Source organism: Saccopteryx bilineata, chromosome 2 (assembly GCF_036850765.1).
Source record: "Saccopteryx bilineata isolate mSacBil1 chromosome 2, mSacBil1_pri_phased_curated, whole genome shotgun sequence".
Classification (NCBI taxonomy): domain Eukaryota; kingdom Metazoa; phylum Chordata; class Mammalia; order Chiroptera; family Emballonuridae; genus Saccopteryx; species Saccopteryx bilineata.
The window spans coordinates 39,139,992-39,160,953 of record NC_089491.1 but is presented as its reverse complement, the minus strand read 5'-3'; the positions used below and the strand labels follow the sequence as shown (position 1 = coordinate 39,160,953).

Genomic DNA, 20,962 nt, shown 5'->3' with positions numbered 1-20,962 from the left:
CTGTCCTTGTAAAAAAAAAAAAATCATTCAAGGTACATCTTCATATTAACAGAAAAAAGGAGAAAAATCTTATGATGACATCTCAATAGATACAGAAAAAAATTTTGACAAAATTCAATATTAATTCACAAAAGATTAGTATAAGAGTTAAATAAGATGATAATGCTGAAAATGCTGTGTAAATGGAAAGTATTTTTATTGTCATCCCCCTGCTGTGACACCCTGAGATTTACAGGTCCCTTTCTGATAAGGGCTTCTTTGGTATCTAAACAGCACACTTTTCTTTATTTTTTTTCTCTTCTTTTTATTTTCTTTCTTTCTTTCTTTCTTTCTTTCTTTCTTTCTTTCTTTCTTTCTTTCTTTCTTTCTTTCTTTCTTTCTTTCTTCCTTTCTTTCCTTTCCTTCCTTTCTTCTTCTTCTTCTTCTTCTTCTTCTTCTTCTTCTTCTTCTTCTTCTTCTTCTTCTTCTTCTTCTTCCTCCTTTCTTTCTTTCTTTCTTTCTTTCTTTCTTTCTTTCTTTCTTTCTTTCTTTCTTTCTTTCTCTTTCTCTCTCTCTTTCTTTCTTTTGAGTGAGCAGAAATACTTTTATTAAAATTATCAAAAATATTTAGTTAATAGTAGAAATAATTATTAACTTTTTATTCCTGGGTATATATGTATTTGTTCAAAAATTACTTCACCCTCATTTGATGTCTTCCCACTTTAAACCATCAAAGCTATTTGTGGCTGAGCTCATTCAGTAGTCACTACATTTTCCAGCCTCCATTGCACTAAGATATGGTCCTATGAGTGAGTTCTTCTAATGGAATGTTAAAAAAAAATTATGTCTGCCACTTAGACCTGGTTCATAAAAATCTCCAACAAGCAGTCACCCGTGCTCCCTCTCCATCTTTCAGCTGGAAGTAGGTCAGGATGGCAGCTTTCAAAGTGAGGGCTAAAGATGGAGTCAGATAGAAAAAGCCCAGGTCCCAGAATTACCACTTGGAGGACTGCCTGCCAATAAGGAACATGGATTTTGGTTTTTAAACGGGCTGGTTTTAGAGTCAATTTACATTTGGATGGCTTTTAAAACTTTATTGAATTTATTGAAGTGACATTGGTTAATAGAAATATATAGGTTTCAAGAGTACAATTCTAGAATATGTCTTCTGTATATTGTGTGTTCACCACCTCAAGTTAAATCTCCTTTCATCACTATTTATCCCCCATTCACTCTTTTCCGCCCCTCTTTCCTTCTGTTAATCACCATACTGTTGTCTGTGTCTGAGGGTTTTTTTAAATCCCTCTACCCCCTCCCCTCTGACAGGTGTCAATCTGTTCTCTGCATCTATGAGTCTGTTTCTATTTTGTTTATTATTTTATTTTGTTCATTAGATTCCACATATAAATGAAATCATATGGTATTTCTCTTTCTCTGACTGGCTTATTTCACTTAGCATAATTCTAATCTCCAGGTCCATCATATTTTTGCAAAAGGTAAGATTTCCTTTTCTATGGCTGAGCAGTATCCCATTGTGTAAAATGTAACGTAGCTTCTTTATCCATTCATTTACTGATGGGAACTTGGACTGCTTCCAAATCTAGGCTATTGTAAATAATGCTGCAATGAATATAGGAGTGCATATATTTTCTTTCCTTTTTTATCTTTAACATCTGGTTTTTAAAAATACTTTATTTACTGATTTTACAGAGAGAGGAAGGAGGCAACAAGGAGTATCAACTCATAGTTACTGCACTTTAGTTGTTCATTAATTTTTTGTCGTATGTGCCTTTGACCGGGCAAGCCCAGGGTTTTGAACTGGTGACCTCAGCATTCTGGGTTGACGCTTTATTCACTGCGCCACCACAAGTCAGGCATATTCTTCTGAATCAGCGTTTTCGGTTTCTTCAGATATATTCCCAGAAGTAGAATTGCTAGGTCATAAGGCAGTACCATTTTTACTTTTTTGAGGTGACTCCATATTGCTTTCCACAGTGGCTACACCAACCTGCATTCCCATCAACAGTGCATGAGGGTTTCATTTTCTCCACATCCTCGCTAACACTTGCTGTTTTTTGATTTATAGGTGATAGTCATTGACAAGTGTGAGATGATATTTCATTATGGGATTTTTTTGTGTGTGTGTGTGACAGAGACAGAAGTGAATTTAATGGCGGGTGCACCAGGCAAGCACCCTGGACCTCGACTTCTGAAGGGCCCTGCAAAACCCCAACTTTACACTTTTTTCTAATGTAAGGGGCCCAATATTTCCTTCTGTGCCCGGGGCCCCAACTGATGTTAATCCGCCTCTGGACAGAGAGAGAGGGACAGATAGGGACAGACAGACAGGAATGGAGAGAGATGAGAAGCATCAGTTCTTCGTTGTGGCTCTTTTAGTTATTTATTGACTGCTTTCTTGTATGTGTCTTGACTGGGGTGCTACAGCAAAGTGAATGACCCCTTGCTCAATCCAGTGACCTTGGAATCAAGCCAGCAAACTTGGGCTTCAAGCCAGCGACCTTTGGGCTCAAGCCAGTGACTTTTGGGCTCAAACCAGCAACCATGAGGTCATGTCTATGATCCCACGCTCAAGCCAGCGACCCCACGCTCTAACTGGCAACCTTGGAGCTTGGAACCTGGGTCCTCTGCATCCCAGTTTGATGCTCTATCCACTGAGCCACTGCCTGGTCAGGCTCATTATGGGATTTTTTATTATTATTTATTGGTTGTTTTTTTTAGAGAGACAGAGAAAGGAAGGGAGAGAGAGAGAGAGAAAGAAGCACTTATTTGTTCTACTTAGTTGTACATTCATCAGTTGCTTCATATATGTGCCCTGCAACCTTGGTGTTTCAGAACCAAGGTTGTTCCAATTGACCCGCAAGGGTCTCTCATTGTGAATTTAATTTATATTTCTCTGATTAGTGACATTGAGTATCTTTTCATGTTTGTTGGCCACCTGTATGCCCTCTTTGGAGAAGTGTCTATTCAGGTTCTTTGCTCTTTTTTTTTTTTTGAGAGAGAGAGAGAGGCAAGGAGAGACAGGAATATCAAGCTGCTCCTGTATGTGCCCTGATGGGGAATTGAACTGGCAACCTCCACGCTCTGGGACAACATTTTAACCAACCAAGCTATCTGGCCAGGGCTTAATTTTTAAAAAAATATATTGATTTTTCCCCCCCAAAGAGACAAAGAGAGGAAGGGAGAGAGAAGGGAGGGGGAAGGGAAACATTAATATGTTGTTCCACTCAGTTGAGCATTCATTGGTTGCTTCCCATGTGTACCCTGACTGGGGATTGAACCTGTAACCTTGTCATTTTGGACAATGCTCTTAACTGATCTAAATGGCCAGGGCCCCATATATATATTTTTAAGATTTTATTTATTGATTTTAGAGAGAGAAAAAGGGGGAGAGGAGTGAGAAGCATCAACTTGTAGTAGTTGCTTCTTGTATGTGCCTTAACTGGTTAAGCCTGGGGTTTCAAACCAGTGACCTCAGTGTTCCGGGCTGATGCCATATCCACTGTGCCATCACAGGTCAGGCTCTTTTGCCCATTTTTTAATTAGATTATTTGTTTTCTTGGTGTTAAGTTTTTTAGAAATTTTGGATATCAATCCCTTGTCAGATGTATCATCAGCAAATATGTTCTCCCGTTCAGTGAGTTGTTTTTTTCATTTTGTTAATGGTTTGCTTTGCTGTGCAAAATCTTTTTAGTTTGATGTAGTCCCATTTGTTTATATATTTTTTTGTTTCCCTTGCCAGAGGAGATATGTCAGAAAATATATTGCTATGAGAAATGTCAGAGATTTTATTGCTTATGTTTTCTTCTAGGAATTTTCTGGTTTTGATTCTAACATTTAAGTCTTTAATCCATTTTGAGTTTATTATTGTGTTATGGTGTAAGAAGATGGTCTATTTTCGTTGTTGTGGTTTTTTTGTGCACATATCTGCCCAATTTTCCCAACATCACTTATTGAATAGACTATCTTTACTCCATTGTATATTTTTGCCTCCTTTGTCAAATGTTAATTGACCATAAAGATATGGGTTTATTTCTGGGCTCTCTATTCTGTTCTATTGATCTATATGTCTGTTTTTATGCCCATACCATGCTGTTTTGATTACTGTGGACTTGCAGTAATAGTTTGAAAACAAGTAGTGTGATTCCTTCTACTTTTTCTTTCTCAAGATATCTGTGGCTATTGGGGGTCTTTTGTGGTTTCATATAAATTTTTGGAGTATTTGTTCTAGTTCTGTGAAATAGACCATAGATATCTTGATTGGCCTGACCAGGTGGTGGTGCAGTGGATAGAGCATCAACCTGGGATGTTGAAGACCTAAGTTCAAAACCCCAAGGTTGCTGGCTTGAGCATAGGATTATAGACATGACCCCATGGTCATTGGCTTGAGCCCAAAGATTGCTGGCTTGAAGCCTAAGGTCACCAGCTTGAGACCAAGGCTGCTGGCTTGAATAAGAGGTTACTGTCTCAGCTGGAGCTCCCCGATCAAGGCACATATGAGAAGCAATCAGTGAACAAAGAGTGCCACAACTACGAGTTTATGATTCTCATCTCTCTCCCTTCCTGTCTGTCTCTGTATCTGCCTTTCTGTCTCTCACTAAAAAATATATAGAGGGATAGAGATTGATTGATTGAATTGCATTAAATCTATAAATTGCTTTGAGTAGTATGGACATTTTAATTCTTCTTATCCATGAACATGATATATATTTTCACTTATTTGTATCTTCTTTAATTTCCTTTTTCAAGTGTCTTATAATTTCCTAAGTACAGGTCTTTTACCTCCTTGCTTAAATTTATTCCTAGGTATTTTACTTTTTTTGATGCAATTGTAAATGGAATTGTTTTCTTAAAGTTTCCCTTTCTGATAGTTCATTACTATTGTATAAAAATACAGCTGACTTCTACATATTTATTTTGTATCCTGCTACTTTACTGAATTCATTTATAATTTTAGCAGGGGTTTTTTTTGGTGGAATCTTTAGGGTTTTCTATATACAATATTATGTCATCTACAAATGATGACAGTGTTACATCTTCCTTTCCAATGGGATGTCTTTTATTTCTCCTTCTTATTGGATTTCTGTGGCTAGTACTTCTAGTACTATGTTGAATAAGAATGGTGAAAGTGGGCATCCCTCTTTTGTTCCCAATCCTAAGAGAAACACTTGTAGTTTTGCCCACTGAGTATGATGTTGGTTGTAGGATTGTCATATATGGCCTTTTTTACATTGAGATATGTTCTCTCTCTTTCTACTTTGCTGAGAATTTTTATTATAAATGGGTGCTGGATTTTATTGGATGCTTTTTCTATATCTATTGATATGATCATGTGATTTTTATTCATTTTTTATGTGGTGTATCACATTATTAATTTGTAGATATTCTCCCAACCCTGCATCTCCATAATAAATCCCACTTGATCATGGTGTATGATCTTTGTAATTTACTGCTGGATCTGGTTTACTAATATTTTGAAGATTTTAACATCTATGTTCATCAGGGGTACTGGCCTATAATATTCTTTCTTTGTAGTGTCTTTAGCTGGTTTTGGAATTATGATAATGCTGGCTTCATAAAATGAGCTTGGAAGTTTCCCCTCCTCTTGAATTTTTTTGAATAGTTTTAGAAGGATAGGTGTTAGTTCTTTGAATGTTTGGTAAAATTCACTGTAAAGTCATCTCCTCAGGATTTTTGTTATTTGGGAGGTTTTTTTTTTATTACTACTTCAATTTCATTTGTTGTAATTGGTCTGTTCAGATTTTCTGTTTCTTCTTGATTCAGTCTTGGAAGATTGTATGTTTCTAGGATTTTATCCATTTTGTCCAGAATAACCAATTTGTTGACATATAGTTGTTTGTAATATTTTCTCTTTTTTTAGAGCTCATATGTGCATGCACACGAGCAAGAGAGAGACAGACAGAAAGGGACAGACAGCAAGGGAGAGAGATGAGAAGCAGCCATTCTTTGTTGCAACACATTATTTGTTCATTGATTGCTTTCTCATATGTGCCTTGACCGGGAGGCTCCAGCTGAGCCAGTGATCTCTTGCTCAAGCCAGAGACCTTGGGCTTCAAGACAATGACCTTTGGCTTAAGCCAGCGACCATGGGGTCATATCTATGATCCCACGCTCAAGCCAGTGACCCTGCACTCAAGCTGGTAAGCCCATGCTCAAGCTGGCAATCTCAAGGTTTTGACCTTGGGTCCTCTGTGTCCTAGGCCAATGCTCTATCCATTGTGCCACTGCCTGGTCAGGCTATAATATTTTATAACAGTCTTTTGTATTTCTTTGGTGTTTGTTGTTACTTTTCCTCTTTCATTTCTGATTTTATTTATTTGTGTCCTCTCTCTTTTTTATTCTTTTTTTTTCTTGATGAGTCTGGTTAAAGGTTTGTCAACCTTGTTTATCTTTTATTTTATTTTATTTTTGTTTTTGTATTTTTCTGAAGTGAGAAGTGGGGAGGCAAAGAGACAGACTCCCACATGCACCCAACCGGAATCCAACTGGCATGCCCACCAGGAGATAATGCTCTGCCCATCTGGGCCATTGCTCCATTGCAACCTGAGCCATTCTAGCACCTGAGGCAGAGGCCATGGCATCATCCTCAGTGCCCAGGCCAACTTTGCTCCAACGGAGCATTGGCTGCAGTAGAGGAAGAAAGAGATAGAGAGAAAGGAGATGGGAGAGGGGGAAGAAGCAAATGGGCACTTCTCCTGTGTGCCCTGACTAGGAATTGAACCTGGACTTCTACATGCTGGGCCAACGCTCTACTGCTGAGCTAGCCAGTCAGGGAAACTTTGTTTATCTTTTATAAGAACCAGCTCTTGTTTTCATTAATCTTTTTTATTTTTTTATTTTTTATTTTTCTGTATTTTTCTGAAGCCGAAAATGGGGAGAGACAGTCAGACAGACTCCCACATGCACCCGACCAGGATCCACCCGGCATGCCCACCAGGGGGCGACACTCTGCCCACCAGGGGGGCTATGCTCTGCCCCTCCGGGGCGTCGCTCTGTTGCGACCAGAGCCACTCTAGCGCTTGGGGCAGAGGCCGAGGAGCCATCCCCAGTGCCCGGGCCATCTTTGCTCCAGTGGAGCCTCGGCTGCGGGAGGGGAAGAGAGAGACAGAGAGGAAGGAGAGGGGGAGGGGTGGAGAAGCAGATGGGTGCTTCTCCTGTGTGCCCTGGCCGGGAATCGAACCCGGGACTTCTGCACGCCAGGCCGACACTCTACCACTGAGCCAACCGGCCAGGGCCTCTTTTGTATTTTTTTCGATTCTATTTTGTTTATTTATTCTGTGATCTTTATTATTTCTTTTCTTCTACTCACTTTGGGTTTTGTTTGTTTTTCTTTTTCTAGTTCTTTGAAGTGTAAAGTTAGATTGTTTATTTGAGAGTTTTCTTGTTTCTTTGGGTAGGCCTGTAATGCTATGAATTTCCCTCTTAGGACTGCTTTCACTGTGTCCCATAGATTTTGGGTTGTTGTGTTCTCATTTTCATTTATTTCAAGGTATCTTTTGATTTCTTTATTGATCTCATTCTTTACCTACTCATTGTTTAGTAACATGTTATTTAGCTTCCATGTCTTGCTGTGTTTTTCAGGGTTTTTTTTTTCCCTAGTAATTGATTTCTAGTTTTATACTATGTGGTCAGAGAGGATGCTTTATATGATTTTAATCTTAAATTTATTAAGTCTTGTTTTGTGACCTAACATATGGTCTGTCCCACAAAATGTTCCATATACACTTGAAAAGAATGTCTATCTGCTGCTTTAGGGTGAAATGCTCTGAAGATATCAATTAAATCCATCTGATATAGTGTCATTTAAGGCAACTGTTTCCTTGTTGATTTTCTGTCTGGAAGATCTATTCATTGATGTCGATGGGGTGTTAAAATCTCCTACTACGACTGTATGACTGTTGCTCTCTCCCTTTATGCCCATCAAGATTTGATTCATATATTTAGTTCCTCCTGTGTGGGTACATAAATGTTTACAAGGGTTATAGCCTCTTGTTGTATTTCCCATTTTATCATTATGTAGTGTCCTTCTTTTGTCTTTTACTATAGCCTTCGTTGTAAAGTCTATTTTGGACAACACACTTTTTTTTCAACTATTCAATGAATGTCCTCAGAATGGGACTCAATTGCCATGCATAGCAGACCATGGTAGAATAATAAAATAATGATAACCACACCATCTATACTGCCACTGTTTCTTGAGGGCTTCCTGGATGCTGGGCTCTGAGTTAGGTACTCTTCAAGCATTGTTTTGTTTTAGCTTCACAGCAACTCCGAGGAGGGCACTAATATTTTCTCTAACTTATAGATGAGAGAGCTAGGATTAGAAAATAAATACCTTACTCAAGGTCTCACATATAGTTCGTGGCAGAATCAAGAATCCAGCCAAGGCTTACTCAAAAGCTTCAGCTTTATCTACTCTGGCTGGATAGCTCAGTTGGTTAGAGTGTCGGCCCAAGCACAGAGGTTGCTGGTTCAATCCCCAGTCAGGGGATCAATGTTTCTGTCTTTCTCTCTCTCTCTCCCTTCCTCTCTCTCTAAAATAAATTAAAAAAAATTTTTTTCCTCTCTCTCTAAAATAAATTTAAAAAAAATTTTTTTAAAGAACTTCAACTTTTAAACCCTATGCTGCCTTGCCTTCTGTAGCCTTATCTGAGAAAGGTCCCATAGAGTTGGTTTCTGCCCTCCTGGGCTTCTAGGGTGGCATGAGCCTGGTCTACTATCCCCTTTTTCTGAATTCTGAATTCTGCTAACACTGCATTACATTAATTGGAAATAAATAACTCTTTAAATGTACTTTGTATATATGTACCTCAGCTTTTTTATCCACTTGTCTATTGATGGGCACTTGGGTTGCTTCCACAGTTTAGCTATTGTAAATAACTCTGTAATGAACATAGATAGGGGTGCATATAGTCTTTCAAATTAGTGTTTTGGGGTCCTTTGGAAATATACCCAGAATTGGAATTATTACTGAGTCATAAGGCAGTTACTTTTTTGTTTGTTTGTTTGTTTTAAGTAAGAGGAAGGAAGATAGAGAGGCAGACTCTTGCACGTGCCCTGACTAGGATCCACCTGGCAACTCCCATCTGTGGCCAATGCTCAAATCAACTAAGCTATCCTCAGCACCTGAGGCTGACACTTGGACCAACCGAGCTATACTTAGCACCCAGGGCTGATGCTTGAACCACTCAAGCCACTGGCTACAGGAGAAGAAGAAGAGAGAGAAGGGGGAGAGTGAGGGAAAGAAAAGCAGAAGGTAGCTTCTCATGTGAGCCCTGATCAGGGATCAAACCCAGGAACTCTGCACACTGGACCAGTGCTGTAGCTACTGAGCCAACTGGCCAGAGCCCACTTGTATTCTTTTATTATTATTATTATTATTATTATTATTATTATTCAGTGAGAGGAGGGGAGGCAGAGACAGACTCTCACATACACCCCGACTGGGATCCACCCAGCAAGCCCACTAGGGAGTGATGCTCTGCCCAGCTGGGGGTTGCTCTGTTGCTCAGCAAATTCTTCTTAGCATCTGAGGCAGAGGCCATGGAGCTGTCCTCAGCACCTGGGCCAACTTACTCCAATTGAGCCATGGCTGTGGGAGGAAGAGAGAGAGAGAGAAGCAAGAGGGGGAGGGGTGAAGAAGCAGATGGTCACTTCTCCTGTGTTCCCTGACCGGGAATCAAATCTGGACATCCATATGCTGGGTGATGCTCTACCACTGAGCCAACTAGCCAGGGCCACACATATTCTTAAAGTAAGCATATAGGTCATCTATTCCTCTCACTTTTTAAAATTTAGCAATACATGTTTGGAAAGCTTTCCATTACAACACATGCAAGTTTACATCATTCTAAAAATATGCATAATATCCCATTCTATACCATAACTTACTTAACTAGACTTCTATTGAATATTTGGGTTTTTACATTTAAAAGTATTACAAATAATGCTACAGAGAGCAATTATGTACATACATCTTATGCATGAGTATGACTATTTCTTTTTTTTTTTTTTTTTCATTTTTCTGAAGCTGGAAACAGGGAGAGACAGTCAGACAGACTCCCGCATGCGCCCGACCGGGATCCACCCGGCACGCCCACCAGGGGCGACGCTCTGCCCACCAGGGGGCGATGCTCTGCCCATCCTGGGCGTCGCCATATTGCGACCAGAGCCACTCTAGCGCCTGAGGCAGAGGCCACAGAGCCATCCCCAGCGCCCGGGCCATCTTTGCTCCAATGGAGCCTTGGCTGCGGGAGGGGAAGAGAGAGACAGAGAGGAAAGCGCGGCGGAGGGGTGGAGAAGCAAATGGGCGCTTCTCCTGTGTGCCCTGGCCGGGAATCGAACCCGGGTCCTCCGCACGCTAGGCCGACGCTCTACCGCTGAGCCAACCGGCCAGGGCTATTTCTATAGGGAAAATTCAAGAAGATGGAATTACTGAGTTGAAGGGTATCTGCATTTAAGTTTGGTGGGTATTCAAATAACCCTATAAGAAGCTTGTGTCAGTTGGCACTTCCAAAATAATGCCTCTTACCTTTAATCAAGTGTTTCAAAATTTAGAGATCTCTTCTAACTACACTTACTGAGTGCCTTCTGTGTGCTTTAGACCCAGCACTAGGCTCAGGAATTTGAAATGCAGTCTGTTGTTTAGAGGAAGATTTGTTGGTGAATTACTGCTCCTTTGGGACTAAGAGCTTTTACCCTTTCAGAAACAGGAAACTGCAAGCTGGTGAGGTATTTAGTTTCAATTTAGCTTAATGGAAACCTGTTAGTGAATTTTAAAATAAGGACCAAGACAACTGAAATGGTAAAGGAAGTCTCCTGGGCCTCAGACAGGAGGATGTAGCGTCTGTGGGTTTGCATGCTTCGAACAGCCCTTCTTTCCAGGAACAGTCATGTTTCAGCATTGAACTCTTCAGTGGAAATGTGAGCTGTTGAAGGGTCTAGTCATTCCTATGGTGGGTGCTTCCTAGTAGGCAAAGGGCCATACAGATTCTGTGTGGCTGAGGACAAAGCATGGGAATATAATGCTGCCATTTATCATGTATTGAGCACAAACTCTGGCCAGCCACCACTCTATGAACTTTATGTGCATCAACTCATTTAATCCTTCTAACAAGCCTATGGTTGTCTGAGACGGTGTTGTAAGGATGCCTATTGTAAAGGTTAGGATACTGAGGTTCAGAGAAAAGTAATTTGCCTGGAGTCATAGAACTAGAAAAGTGGGGACTCAAATCCAGGCATGGTTGATTTCAAAGCCTACATTTGGGCTTCATGGGTACATCTGATCACATACTTTTAAAAAAATATTATATCTTCATGTTTAGGAATAGCTTAAGAATTTTTAGCCCTGGCCAGTTGGCTCAGTGGTAGAGCGTTGACCCGGCATGTGGAAGTCCCAGGTTTGATTCTTGGCCAGGGCATACAGGAGAAGTGCCCATCTGCTTCTCCAACCTTCTCCCTCTCCTATCTCTCTCTTCCCCTCTCGCAGCCAAGGTTTCATTGGAGCAAAAATTGGCCTGTGCACTAAGGATGGCTCTATAGCCTCCGCCTCAGGCACTGGAATGGAGCAATGCCCCAGATGGGCAAAGCATCACCCCCTGGTGAGCATACTGGGTGGATCTGGTTGGATGCATGTGGGAGTCTGTCTGTCTGCCTCCCCGCTTCTCACTTTGGAAAAATACAAAAAGAAAAAAAAGAATTTTTGATCTTCTTACCCTTTAAAATATGCTCAGGGACATAAAATATGCTAATTCTATTATATGGGTCATATACCAAAACAGTTCTAAGTGTAAATTAATGTCTAATAGGTGCCAATAATAATCATCTGTTACATTGATTAGAATTTTTCTTTTCTTTTTTTTTTCTTTTGTATTTTTCTGGAGTTGGAAACGGGGAAGCAGTCAGACAGACTCTCGCATGCGCCCAAGTGGGATCCACCCAGCATGCCCACCAGGGGGCGATGCTCTGCCCATCTGGGGCGTTGCTCTGTTGCAACCAGGGCCATTCTAGCGCCTGAGGCAGAGGCCATGTAGCCATCCTCAGCGCCCGGGCTAACTTTGCTCCAATGGAGCCTTGGCTGTGGGAGGGGAAGCGAGAGACAGAGAGGAAGGAGAGGGGGAGGGGTGGAGAAGCAGATGGGCACTTCTCCTGTGTGCCCTGGCCGGGAATTGAACCCAGGACTCCTGCATGCCAGGCCGACACTCTACCACTGAGCCAACAGGCCAGGGCCCCAGAATTTTTATTTTCATAACACCCTCTCAACAGCTGTAGGAGGAAAAGAGTCAGAGATGAGGTAGATGGTATGTTAGGGAACTTGGGACTTATCTTATAGCTGGTGGGGAGCCTTTGGAGGCTTTAAATCAGGAGAATGACATGATCAAATTTCTTTTAGGAAGATCACTTGTACATAGTGATTAGTTTGGGTTCAGATCCTAGTTATTGTTGGGTCAGTTACCTGATCTCTCTATGCCTCAGTTTCCTCATCTGTAAAATACAAATAATGAAAGTTTCTATCCTGTAAGGTGTTTGTGAAGATTAAATGGGATAATTTAAAAAGGAGGTAAATTACTTAGTAAGTGACTGGCCCGGAGTAAGTACTCAATAGCTGAAAATGATGATAATGGTATAATTATTAAGGTAAAGAAAAACAGGAGTCAGAAAGATCAAATGTAGTTAGGCAAGAGATAGATAGTAAAGGTCTGAATTAAGAGGAGTATAATTGGAGAGGCTAGTTAGGAAAGATATTGAAGAGAATTGTTAGATGTTGAAATATGATGCTAATGGGAGAGTAAGGAAAAGGCAGGTATCTTTGATGGCTCCCAATTTCCAATCTGGGTGACTGAATGGATAGTGGTACACTGCGTGAGATAGGAAATAATAGGGGAAAAAATGAAAGTTTGGGTTGGAAAAATAATATAGTGATTGGGGTGGGAAAAGAACATAATGAGGTCAGTTTTTAAGATGTTGAGTTTGAGTATTGTATCATCAATTTAAATGTGAGATTCTGGGAAGTTTAAGCTACAGAAATGTATTTGAGCTTCATCATAAGGTAGGAGATGAAGTTGTGGGTGGGAATATTTTACACACTCCCCAAGGGAGGAGTATGTGAAATAAGAAGACTGTGGGGTCTAGCATATATTCCTGGAGGGGTCAAGGACATTGAGAGGAACTACTGGAGAGTTTGGTGACATGGAAATGAAGTTGGAGAAGTTTCAAGAAAGAGCAAGGGAGACCTTAGCAATGTCAGTTCCTGTAAGAGAACTGAGAAGTGACTACTAGGTAGCTGTGTTGTTACCATTTGCTTCCCTTAGGGTGCTCAAACTAAAATCTATAACTATAAGAATAGAAAAATGCTCTACTCTAAGGAGTTCAAGCTGGGACATCTATTATCCCACTGATCACCTGGGTTAATTTGACTACCATGGTAGTCAGGGAGGCAGGGGTGATTCTTCTTCCTGCATCACTCTTTGGCCAAATAGAATGACCTCTCCAAGAGTAGAGAACCTTCTTTGGTTAATAGTACAAGAATGGTGAACCGTCCTTGCTAGACACTCCAAGCTACCTCCTATCTGTACTGCAGTATTGTTTGTTTGTTTTTGTTTTTTATAATACTGTCCCGTTTGCAGACCAAATTCCAAAGACAACATAATGTCTATTTGACCAGTTCTTGTGGGGAGTGGGGCAGAGGTGTGCTTAAAGTGAGGAAAGGAAAAGTAGAGGGGAGTAGGAGAAAGGTGATAACATGCCAGGGTTAGATGAAGGACTAGCAGAGGATAGTCGGGTAGGGTTTTGTTAGTCAGAGACAGTGGGAGCCAGGAGGGGGAGGGGAAGAGGGCATTTCTTGGAAGGAGGAATGATAAAAGCAAAAATGTAGAGGTGGGAAAGTATAGGCCAAGCTCAGGAAATGTGAGTAGCCTCACTGCATCTCAAAGTCCTAGCACATGAAGGGTGGGAAAGCAGGCTGGAATGGAGACTTGTGGCCGGATGATAGACTTCTGAGGGCCAGGGCAGGGAGTTGGGGCTTTCTTCCCCTGTGGTTTGACGGCTTCTGGGAGGAATCATCAAAAGCTTTTCAGGAATTCAGGCTTGTCTGTCTCAGGCGTCTCCGTCTGGAAGACCAAGGGCCCAAAGTGGCAGCCTGACATTCAATCTCCTACACCATGGTTGGGAAGTCAGGGCTGTAGCTGATTTCATTGGCCTGTTTTGCATTTATTATAGTATGGCTTTTATAGTGTGTTAATTGAAATATTTCCAACTGCCAAAAACAATTATACTCAAATTGCCTTGTCAGTTCTTTTATTGCCAGATAAATGTTTTACAGACATATTTATGAGGGTAGTGGTAACTGGATCTCATTTTCTATTTAAGGCTGGCAGTTTGTGTTCGGATTGGCCCTCCAGTGCTCTGATGTGGGCCAGAAAGCTGTTGGGCATTGTAGTGCTTGCATCTCGTTACTGTAGAGATCGGAGGCTCCTCAAAGGAAAGTAGCTTTCTGGCTCATGTGGCTTAGCCGCAGAGAAGGGTTCCCTTCACTGGAAACCTTGGTAACCTGGCAGAAATCTGAATCCTGCTGTCTGCCCTACCAGCAACAATCCCAGCTCAAGCTGAGACATACTCTACTCTCGCCCTGGAGTCCCCTTTCTCCCCTCCACCACCAAAACCTCTCCCACAAACCCAATCATGTAAGGGCTATAAGAGCTCCTTTAGTCAAACTCCTTCACTTTGCATTTGGGAAAGTGAGGCCCAGAGACTTCCCCAAGAGCACACAGGTAGTCAGTGAAAGGTCTCTTTCCCATGTGCCATGCTGCCACCAACATGGGCCTTTTAGCTTCTTTGCTGCCTTGCCCCCTCCTCTAGTGCGGTAGACGCTTTTTTTTTTTTTTTTTTTTTTTTTATTTTTCTGAAGCTGGAAACGGGGAGAGACAGTCAGACAGACTCCCGCATGCACCCGACCTGGATCCACCCGGCACGCCCACCAGGGGGTGACGCTCTGCCCACCAGGGGGCGATGCTCTGCCCCTCCAGGGCGTCGCTCTGCCGCGACCAGAGCCACTCCAGCGCCTGGGGCAGAGGCCAAGAAACCATCCCCAGCTCCCGGGCCATCCTTTCTCCAATGGAGCCCCGGCTGCGGGAGGGGAAGAGAGAGACAGAGAGGAAGGGGGGTGGGGTGGAGAAGCAAATGGGCGCCTCCCCTATGTGCCCTGGCTGGGAATCGAACCCCGGGTCCCCGCACGCCAGGCCGACGCTCTACCGCTGAGCCAACCGGCCGGGGCCTAGACGCTTTTTCTAAGAGCTCTGCTCTCACAATTCCAGCCTTCACTGATCTTCTTGTTTGATTATCTGAAACACCTATTGTTCTGTATAGATACTGCAGGGTTTTTGTTTGTTTGGTAGAACATTTTACTGTCTCTGTCACTGTTTTCTTGTTGTTGTACATACTGTGTTCTTCTGAAAAGCCCTTCTGAAAAACATTTTCTCTACCTGGACACCCTAGTTGTCCTTTGATAGCCAGCTAAGAAATTGCCACTTCTGGAAACCTTTCTTGTGCACCTCTGGCTGGGTAGGTGCCTCCATGCACTCTTACAGTACCCTCTGCATACATATCTCTATAGCTGGCCCAGAACAGGCTTTCAAAGGAACATATGCTGGATGAGGGAGGGAGCGAGTGAGTAAATGATAAGCATTGATCATACTCTTCTGTCCTCCATGGACCCATGGGATAGGGACCTCATCCCTCTTCATCTTTGTCCCACTGTTTAGGTTAGTACCTGACACATAAATAGATCAACAAATGTTTATCAAGTTGAATTGAGCATGCTGCTCTTGGGAACATAACAATTGTGCATGTTAGAACTGGAAGGTCATCATATCCAATCCCATGCATTTTACTAATGAGGACACTGAGGCCCGGAGAGGAAAAATACTTTTCCCAGGATCATGATTACTGATGGGATTGATGGCACTCATTCATTTATTCAACAAGTATTTTTGAACACCTACTGTATTATGAGACAGCAGTGTATAAAACAAACTACTTGCTTGTAAAGAACTTAACATTCACCCTAAACAAATGTTTAGGAAATACTCTGCCCTTAAAATCCCTTAATGCCTACTACAGAGCTGAGCACTTAAAATATGCTTTTAAAAAATGTTGCAAAAAAAAAAAAATGTTGCAAATAGCTTGACCAAGTGGTGGTACAGGGGATAGAGTGTCGGACTGGAATGCGGAGGACCCAGGTTTAAGACCCCAAGGTCGCCAGCTTGAGTGTGGGCTCATCTGGCTTGAGCAAAAAAAGTTCACCAGCTTGGACCCAAGGTCGCTGGCTTGAGCAAGGGGTTACTCGGTCTGCTGAAGGCCCACGGTCAAGGCACATATGAGAAAGCAATCAATGAACAACTAAGGTGTCGCAACGAAAAACTGATAATTGATGCTTCCCATCTTTCTCCATCCCTATCTATTGCTCTCTCTGACTCTGTCCCTGTGTACAAAAAAATAAAAATAAAAAATGATGCAAATAACACATGCCCAGTGCTAAGTTACCTGGTTGCTCTTCATGGTTCAGTCCTACTGAAGGTGGAATGGGGTTGCCTCAGATACAGGACCTCCTTGGCTGGGCTAAAAAGGACATGTTGCCAGTGGGAGGACTATTTTTGTGACAATGAAGCTCAATGTCCCTTCTCTGCAAGGTCCCTGGGCAGAAGCCTCCCAATGATAGTGTTTCTGATATCCCCATGGAGAATTTAATGTGATTTACCCTCTGTTTCCATTCTTTCAGAGCCTCGCTGTGGGCAGAGGAGCCAGGAAGAGAGTAAGTACTGAAATCACCACCATCTCTCAGCAAGAAGCTAATAATAACACTTTTTCTCTTGGAAATAGTAGCTATATATTTTTTAGAAAATTCAAATGAGCAAAAAGAACATTAAAATCACTCTTAAACTACCACCCCTGGAAACCTCTTAGTTAATATTGTAATATTATATCCTCCCAGATATTTCTATGCATATATAAAAAATTATATATATTTATTTTTAAATGGAATTTCCAACTGTATATGTTATTGTATCATCTGCTTTTTTACATGATATATAAATATTTAGAATAATTTTCATATCAATAAATATACTTTTATGACATCTTTTTAAATTACTATATAGTATTTTAGCATATGTTCCTTAAGACCATGGCAAAATCAGTTCAACCAGGCCTCACTTGTTATGCATTTACATGTTCCTTTTTTTCCACTATTACAGTCAATTCTCCTACAAACATTCAGGCATTTACATTTTTGGACATACCTTTAGTTATCTCTTTAATATAAATTTCTATGCATAGAAATCTGAGTCAAAGAGTATAAACACTTATTAGGCTTTTGGTAAATATCTCCAAATAGCTCTTTAGAAAGGTAGTGCTAATTTATAGGTGCCCGTTTTCTTACAACCTCACCAACACTGTCTATTAGCTTTGTTTGGTTGGTTTTATTTTCATTTGGCTTTTTTGTTCTTGTTGTTTTTTCGTTTTTACAGGTTTTATAATGAAAACTGTATCATTTTATTTTGTACATATCTAATTGCTTGTGACAGTGAATATTGTTACTTTGTCTTGGGCACATTGACATGCTGTTTAACTGTCTATCAGGGAAAGGAAAGACTTCTAGTCCTTGATTTTTTTTGCTCCAAGGATCAGATAGGATTGTGAGGCTTAAAGTGACTAAGGACTGAGAACATTGCTGTGAGATTAAATTTAAGGTGGCAAATTGGAAGGTAAAATATGAATGAAAGTTGAAGTAACTTAAAGAACAGCTAGGCATCCTTTCATAATGCATAATGCCCTATCGCTGGCAGCTGATACTGGCCATCAGCTTCCAGGCTGTGTGGGAGGCACTAGGGAGGAGCCAGTTTTTCTGGTGCACTACGGGAGCCAAAGGCCCACCACAATGTCCCAGCTAAGCCCTGACCCCCAGGGCTGGGGTGGCCTTGATCTTTCAGGCAATGAGAACTCTGTCCTGAGTAGTTCCTTTGGACTTTTTCATGAGTAGTCTGTTATACATTTTGTATTTTATATATCAGGGAAGAGCTTGGCTCCTGGAATTTCTGAATGAAGGAGCTTCCTGAAGAATGCTCACTTGTCCAAGCAGATCCTACATTCGTGATCCTCACATGAGATTTTTGTCCAGGATGAAGATTTGGGGACTGAAGTAGGGGAAGGGGCAGATGAATGGGCCCAGTCCAAAGCCATGGTCAAACCCTCTGACCAGTTGGAGTTGACTGATGCGGTGAGTAAGTAGCATCCTACTTTTACTCTGTCTACCTCCTCACGCCTGAGAGTGTGTTCTTCCATAGTACTGATTAGGAGCCTGCACAGAACCTGGGCATGAGATGTCTGTTGACATCCTGGGGGGGTCCTCCCAAGCCTCAGAGGGGGTTGGGGGCTCTCTATGTATGACCCTCTTGGGATTTTTTTCCTTAGGAGCTAAAGGAGGAGTTCACCCGAATTCTTACAGCCAACAACCCACATGCACCCCAGAATATCGTCAGGTACAGCTTTAAAGTAAGTCATCCCCTCTGGGACAGTTGCTGCTAGGTGCTCCTTGGCTGGCAGTGACTTGCTGCATTGCAAAACCTCTCGGCTGTTAGAGAGATTACCTTTAAACTGAGGCTCTTGGCTGGAACTCTGAGATTTTACATGAAGTTTCCCAGAGATTTTTGAAAACAAAAATTCTTTTTTGAAAGAGAGTCAGGGAGAGAGAGACAGGAACATCGAGTTGCTCCTGTATGTGCCCTGACTGAGAAATGTAACTGTCAACCTCTGCGCTTGGGGATGACATTTCAACCAACCAAGCTATCTGGCCAGGGCTTAATTTTTTATTTATTTATTTTTTAGAGACAGAGAGAGGAAAGGAGAGAGAGGGGAGGGGGAAGGAAAGCATTAATTTGTTGTTCCACTCAGTCATGCATTCATTTGTTGCTTCTTATGTATGCACTGACCAGGGATTGAACATGCAACCTTGTCATTTCCAGGTGATGCTCTTAACTGACTAAGCTAACTGACCAGGGCACTAAAATTTCTTTATAAATCTTCCTTGCAGGCTTGCTAATTGCTTTGTGTTAAGTGCCCTGCAGAGCCACTCTTTTCAAGAATCCTAAAGTCAGACATTTGGTTAGAAAAATACTTTCTAATACGTATAACATGTTTTCTATTAATAGCAACTATTGGGTCTTTGGAAGCTAGATGATCTTCTAGCCAGACAACTGGGTGGAATACATACTTCCCTCCAGACAAGGAACTAACTGCCCTTTCCCCCATCATTTCTGCCTGAGAGGAAGCCCCAGTAGGCTGTTCTCAATGTCTCTTGATATCACATTCAGGGAGGCAGCTGACTCTATCATGTCCTTCCCTTAGTACATGTGGTATAAGCACTTCTCACTTAGTAGACATAAGTGGCACATCTTTAAGGGGGACAATGCTGTTTCAGCCATAGCAAAGTCATCTTCTATGAGTACTATCTGAAGAAAATTTTCAAGTACAATTTGGGCTGAGGTGGAAGTTGTGTGTGTGTGTGTGTGTGTGTGTGTGTGTGTGTGTGTGTGTGTGTATTTTTCCAAAGTTAGAAGCCAGGAGGCAGTCAGACTTCCGCATGTTCCCTACCGGGATCCAACCAGCATGCCCACCAGGGGGCGATGCTCGGCCCATCTGGGGCATTGCTTTGCTGTAACAAGAACCATTCTAGTGCCTGAGGTGGAGGCCATGGAGCTGTCCTCAGTGCTCAGGCCAACTTTGCTCCAGTGGTGCCTTGGCTGTGGGAGAGGAAGAGAGAGAGAGAGAGGAAGAAGAGAGGGAAGGCTGGAGAAGCAGATGGGTGCTTCTCCTGTGTGCCCTGGCTGGGAATCGAACCCAGGACTTTCACATGCTGGACCGACGCTCTACCACTGAGCCAACTGGCTAGGGCCGGAAGTGCGTTTTTTAAATTTTATTATCTTAAGATTCATTTGTTTCATGCTTAGGTCCTATATTAGACCTTTTACATACCATATCTCAAATAATCCTTAGTTTTCTTTGCTATAGGACCTATTTTTATCTTTATTTTATGGAAGCTAAGATTAAACTAGATAAAACAAATTACAAAAGTTGCATAGCTGGGATTCAAAACAAGATTTGAACGACTTTAACTCCAAAGCAACATTATACTGCTTCTTTAAGTATATGTAATTATTCTGAATATATAATAGAAACCCCTGGTACAAATTTCAAGAATCAAAAGAATAATGATAATTAATTAAACCTCCCCTCACCCTGTCCCTTTCCCTGGAGACCACCACTATTAATAATTTCTTTCTTTAAAAAACAAAACAAGCCTGACCGGGTGGTGGCGCAGTGGATAAAGCATCGGACTGGGACGTGAAGGACCCAGGTTCAAAACCCTGAAGTTGCCAGCTTGAGCACGGGCTCATCTGGTTTGAGCAAGGCTCACCAGCTTGAGCCCAAGGTCGCTGGCTTGAGCAAGAGATCCCTTGGTCTGCTAAAGCCCCCCGGTCAAGGCACCTATGAGAAAGCAATCAATAAACAACTAAGGTGCTGCAAGAGAGTTGATGCTTCTCATATCTCTCCCTTCCTGTCTGTCTGTCTCTATCTGTCCCTCTCTCTGTTTCTGTCACAAAAAATAAAAATAAGTAAATAAATAACAAAACAGTTTTATTGAGATATAATTCACATATCATACAATCACTCATTTCAAGTGTACAATCCAATAGATTTTAGGATATTTACAGTTTGTGCAACTATCACCACCATCAATTTTAGAACATTTCACTTTCCCCAGAAGAACCCCTGTACTTTTTAGCTGTCACTCCCTACTCCTCCATCCCTTCCATCCTTAGGTTACCACGGGTACATTTTTCATCTCTATACATTTGCCTGTTTTAAATATTTTCTATAAAAGCAATTATGC

General features: G+C 41.7%; 1 protein-coding gene across 1 annotated transcript in view; it reads left to right on the top strand.

Moving 5' to 3' along the window:
• Positions 1-20,962, top strand: part of DNAI1 (dynein axonemal intermediate chain 1) — a 77,083-nt gene that overhangs the window by 17,618 nt on the left and 38,503 nt on the right. Inside the window, exons 2-4 of the mRNA XM_066254711.1 lie at positions 16,793-16,825; positions 18,191-18,289; positions 18,484-18,564. Of these exons, the coding sequence (XP_066110808.1) occupies positions 16,793-16,825; positions 18,191-18,289; positions 18,484-18,564 (213 nt within the window). The remainder of the gene's footprint in view (positions 1-16,792; positions 16,826-18,190; positions 18,290-18,483; positions 18,565-20,962) is intronic.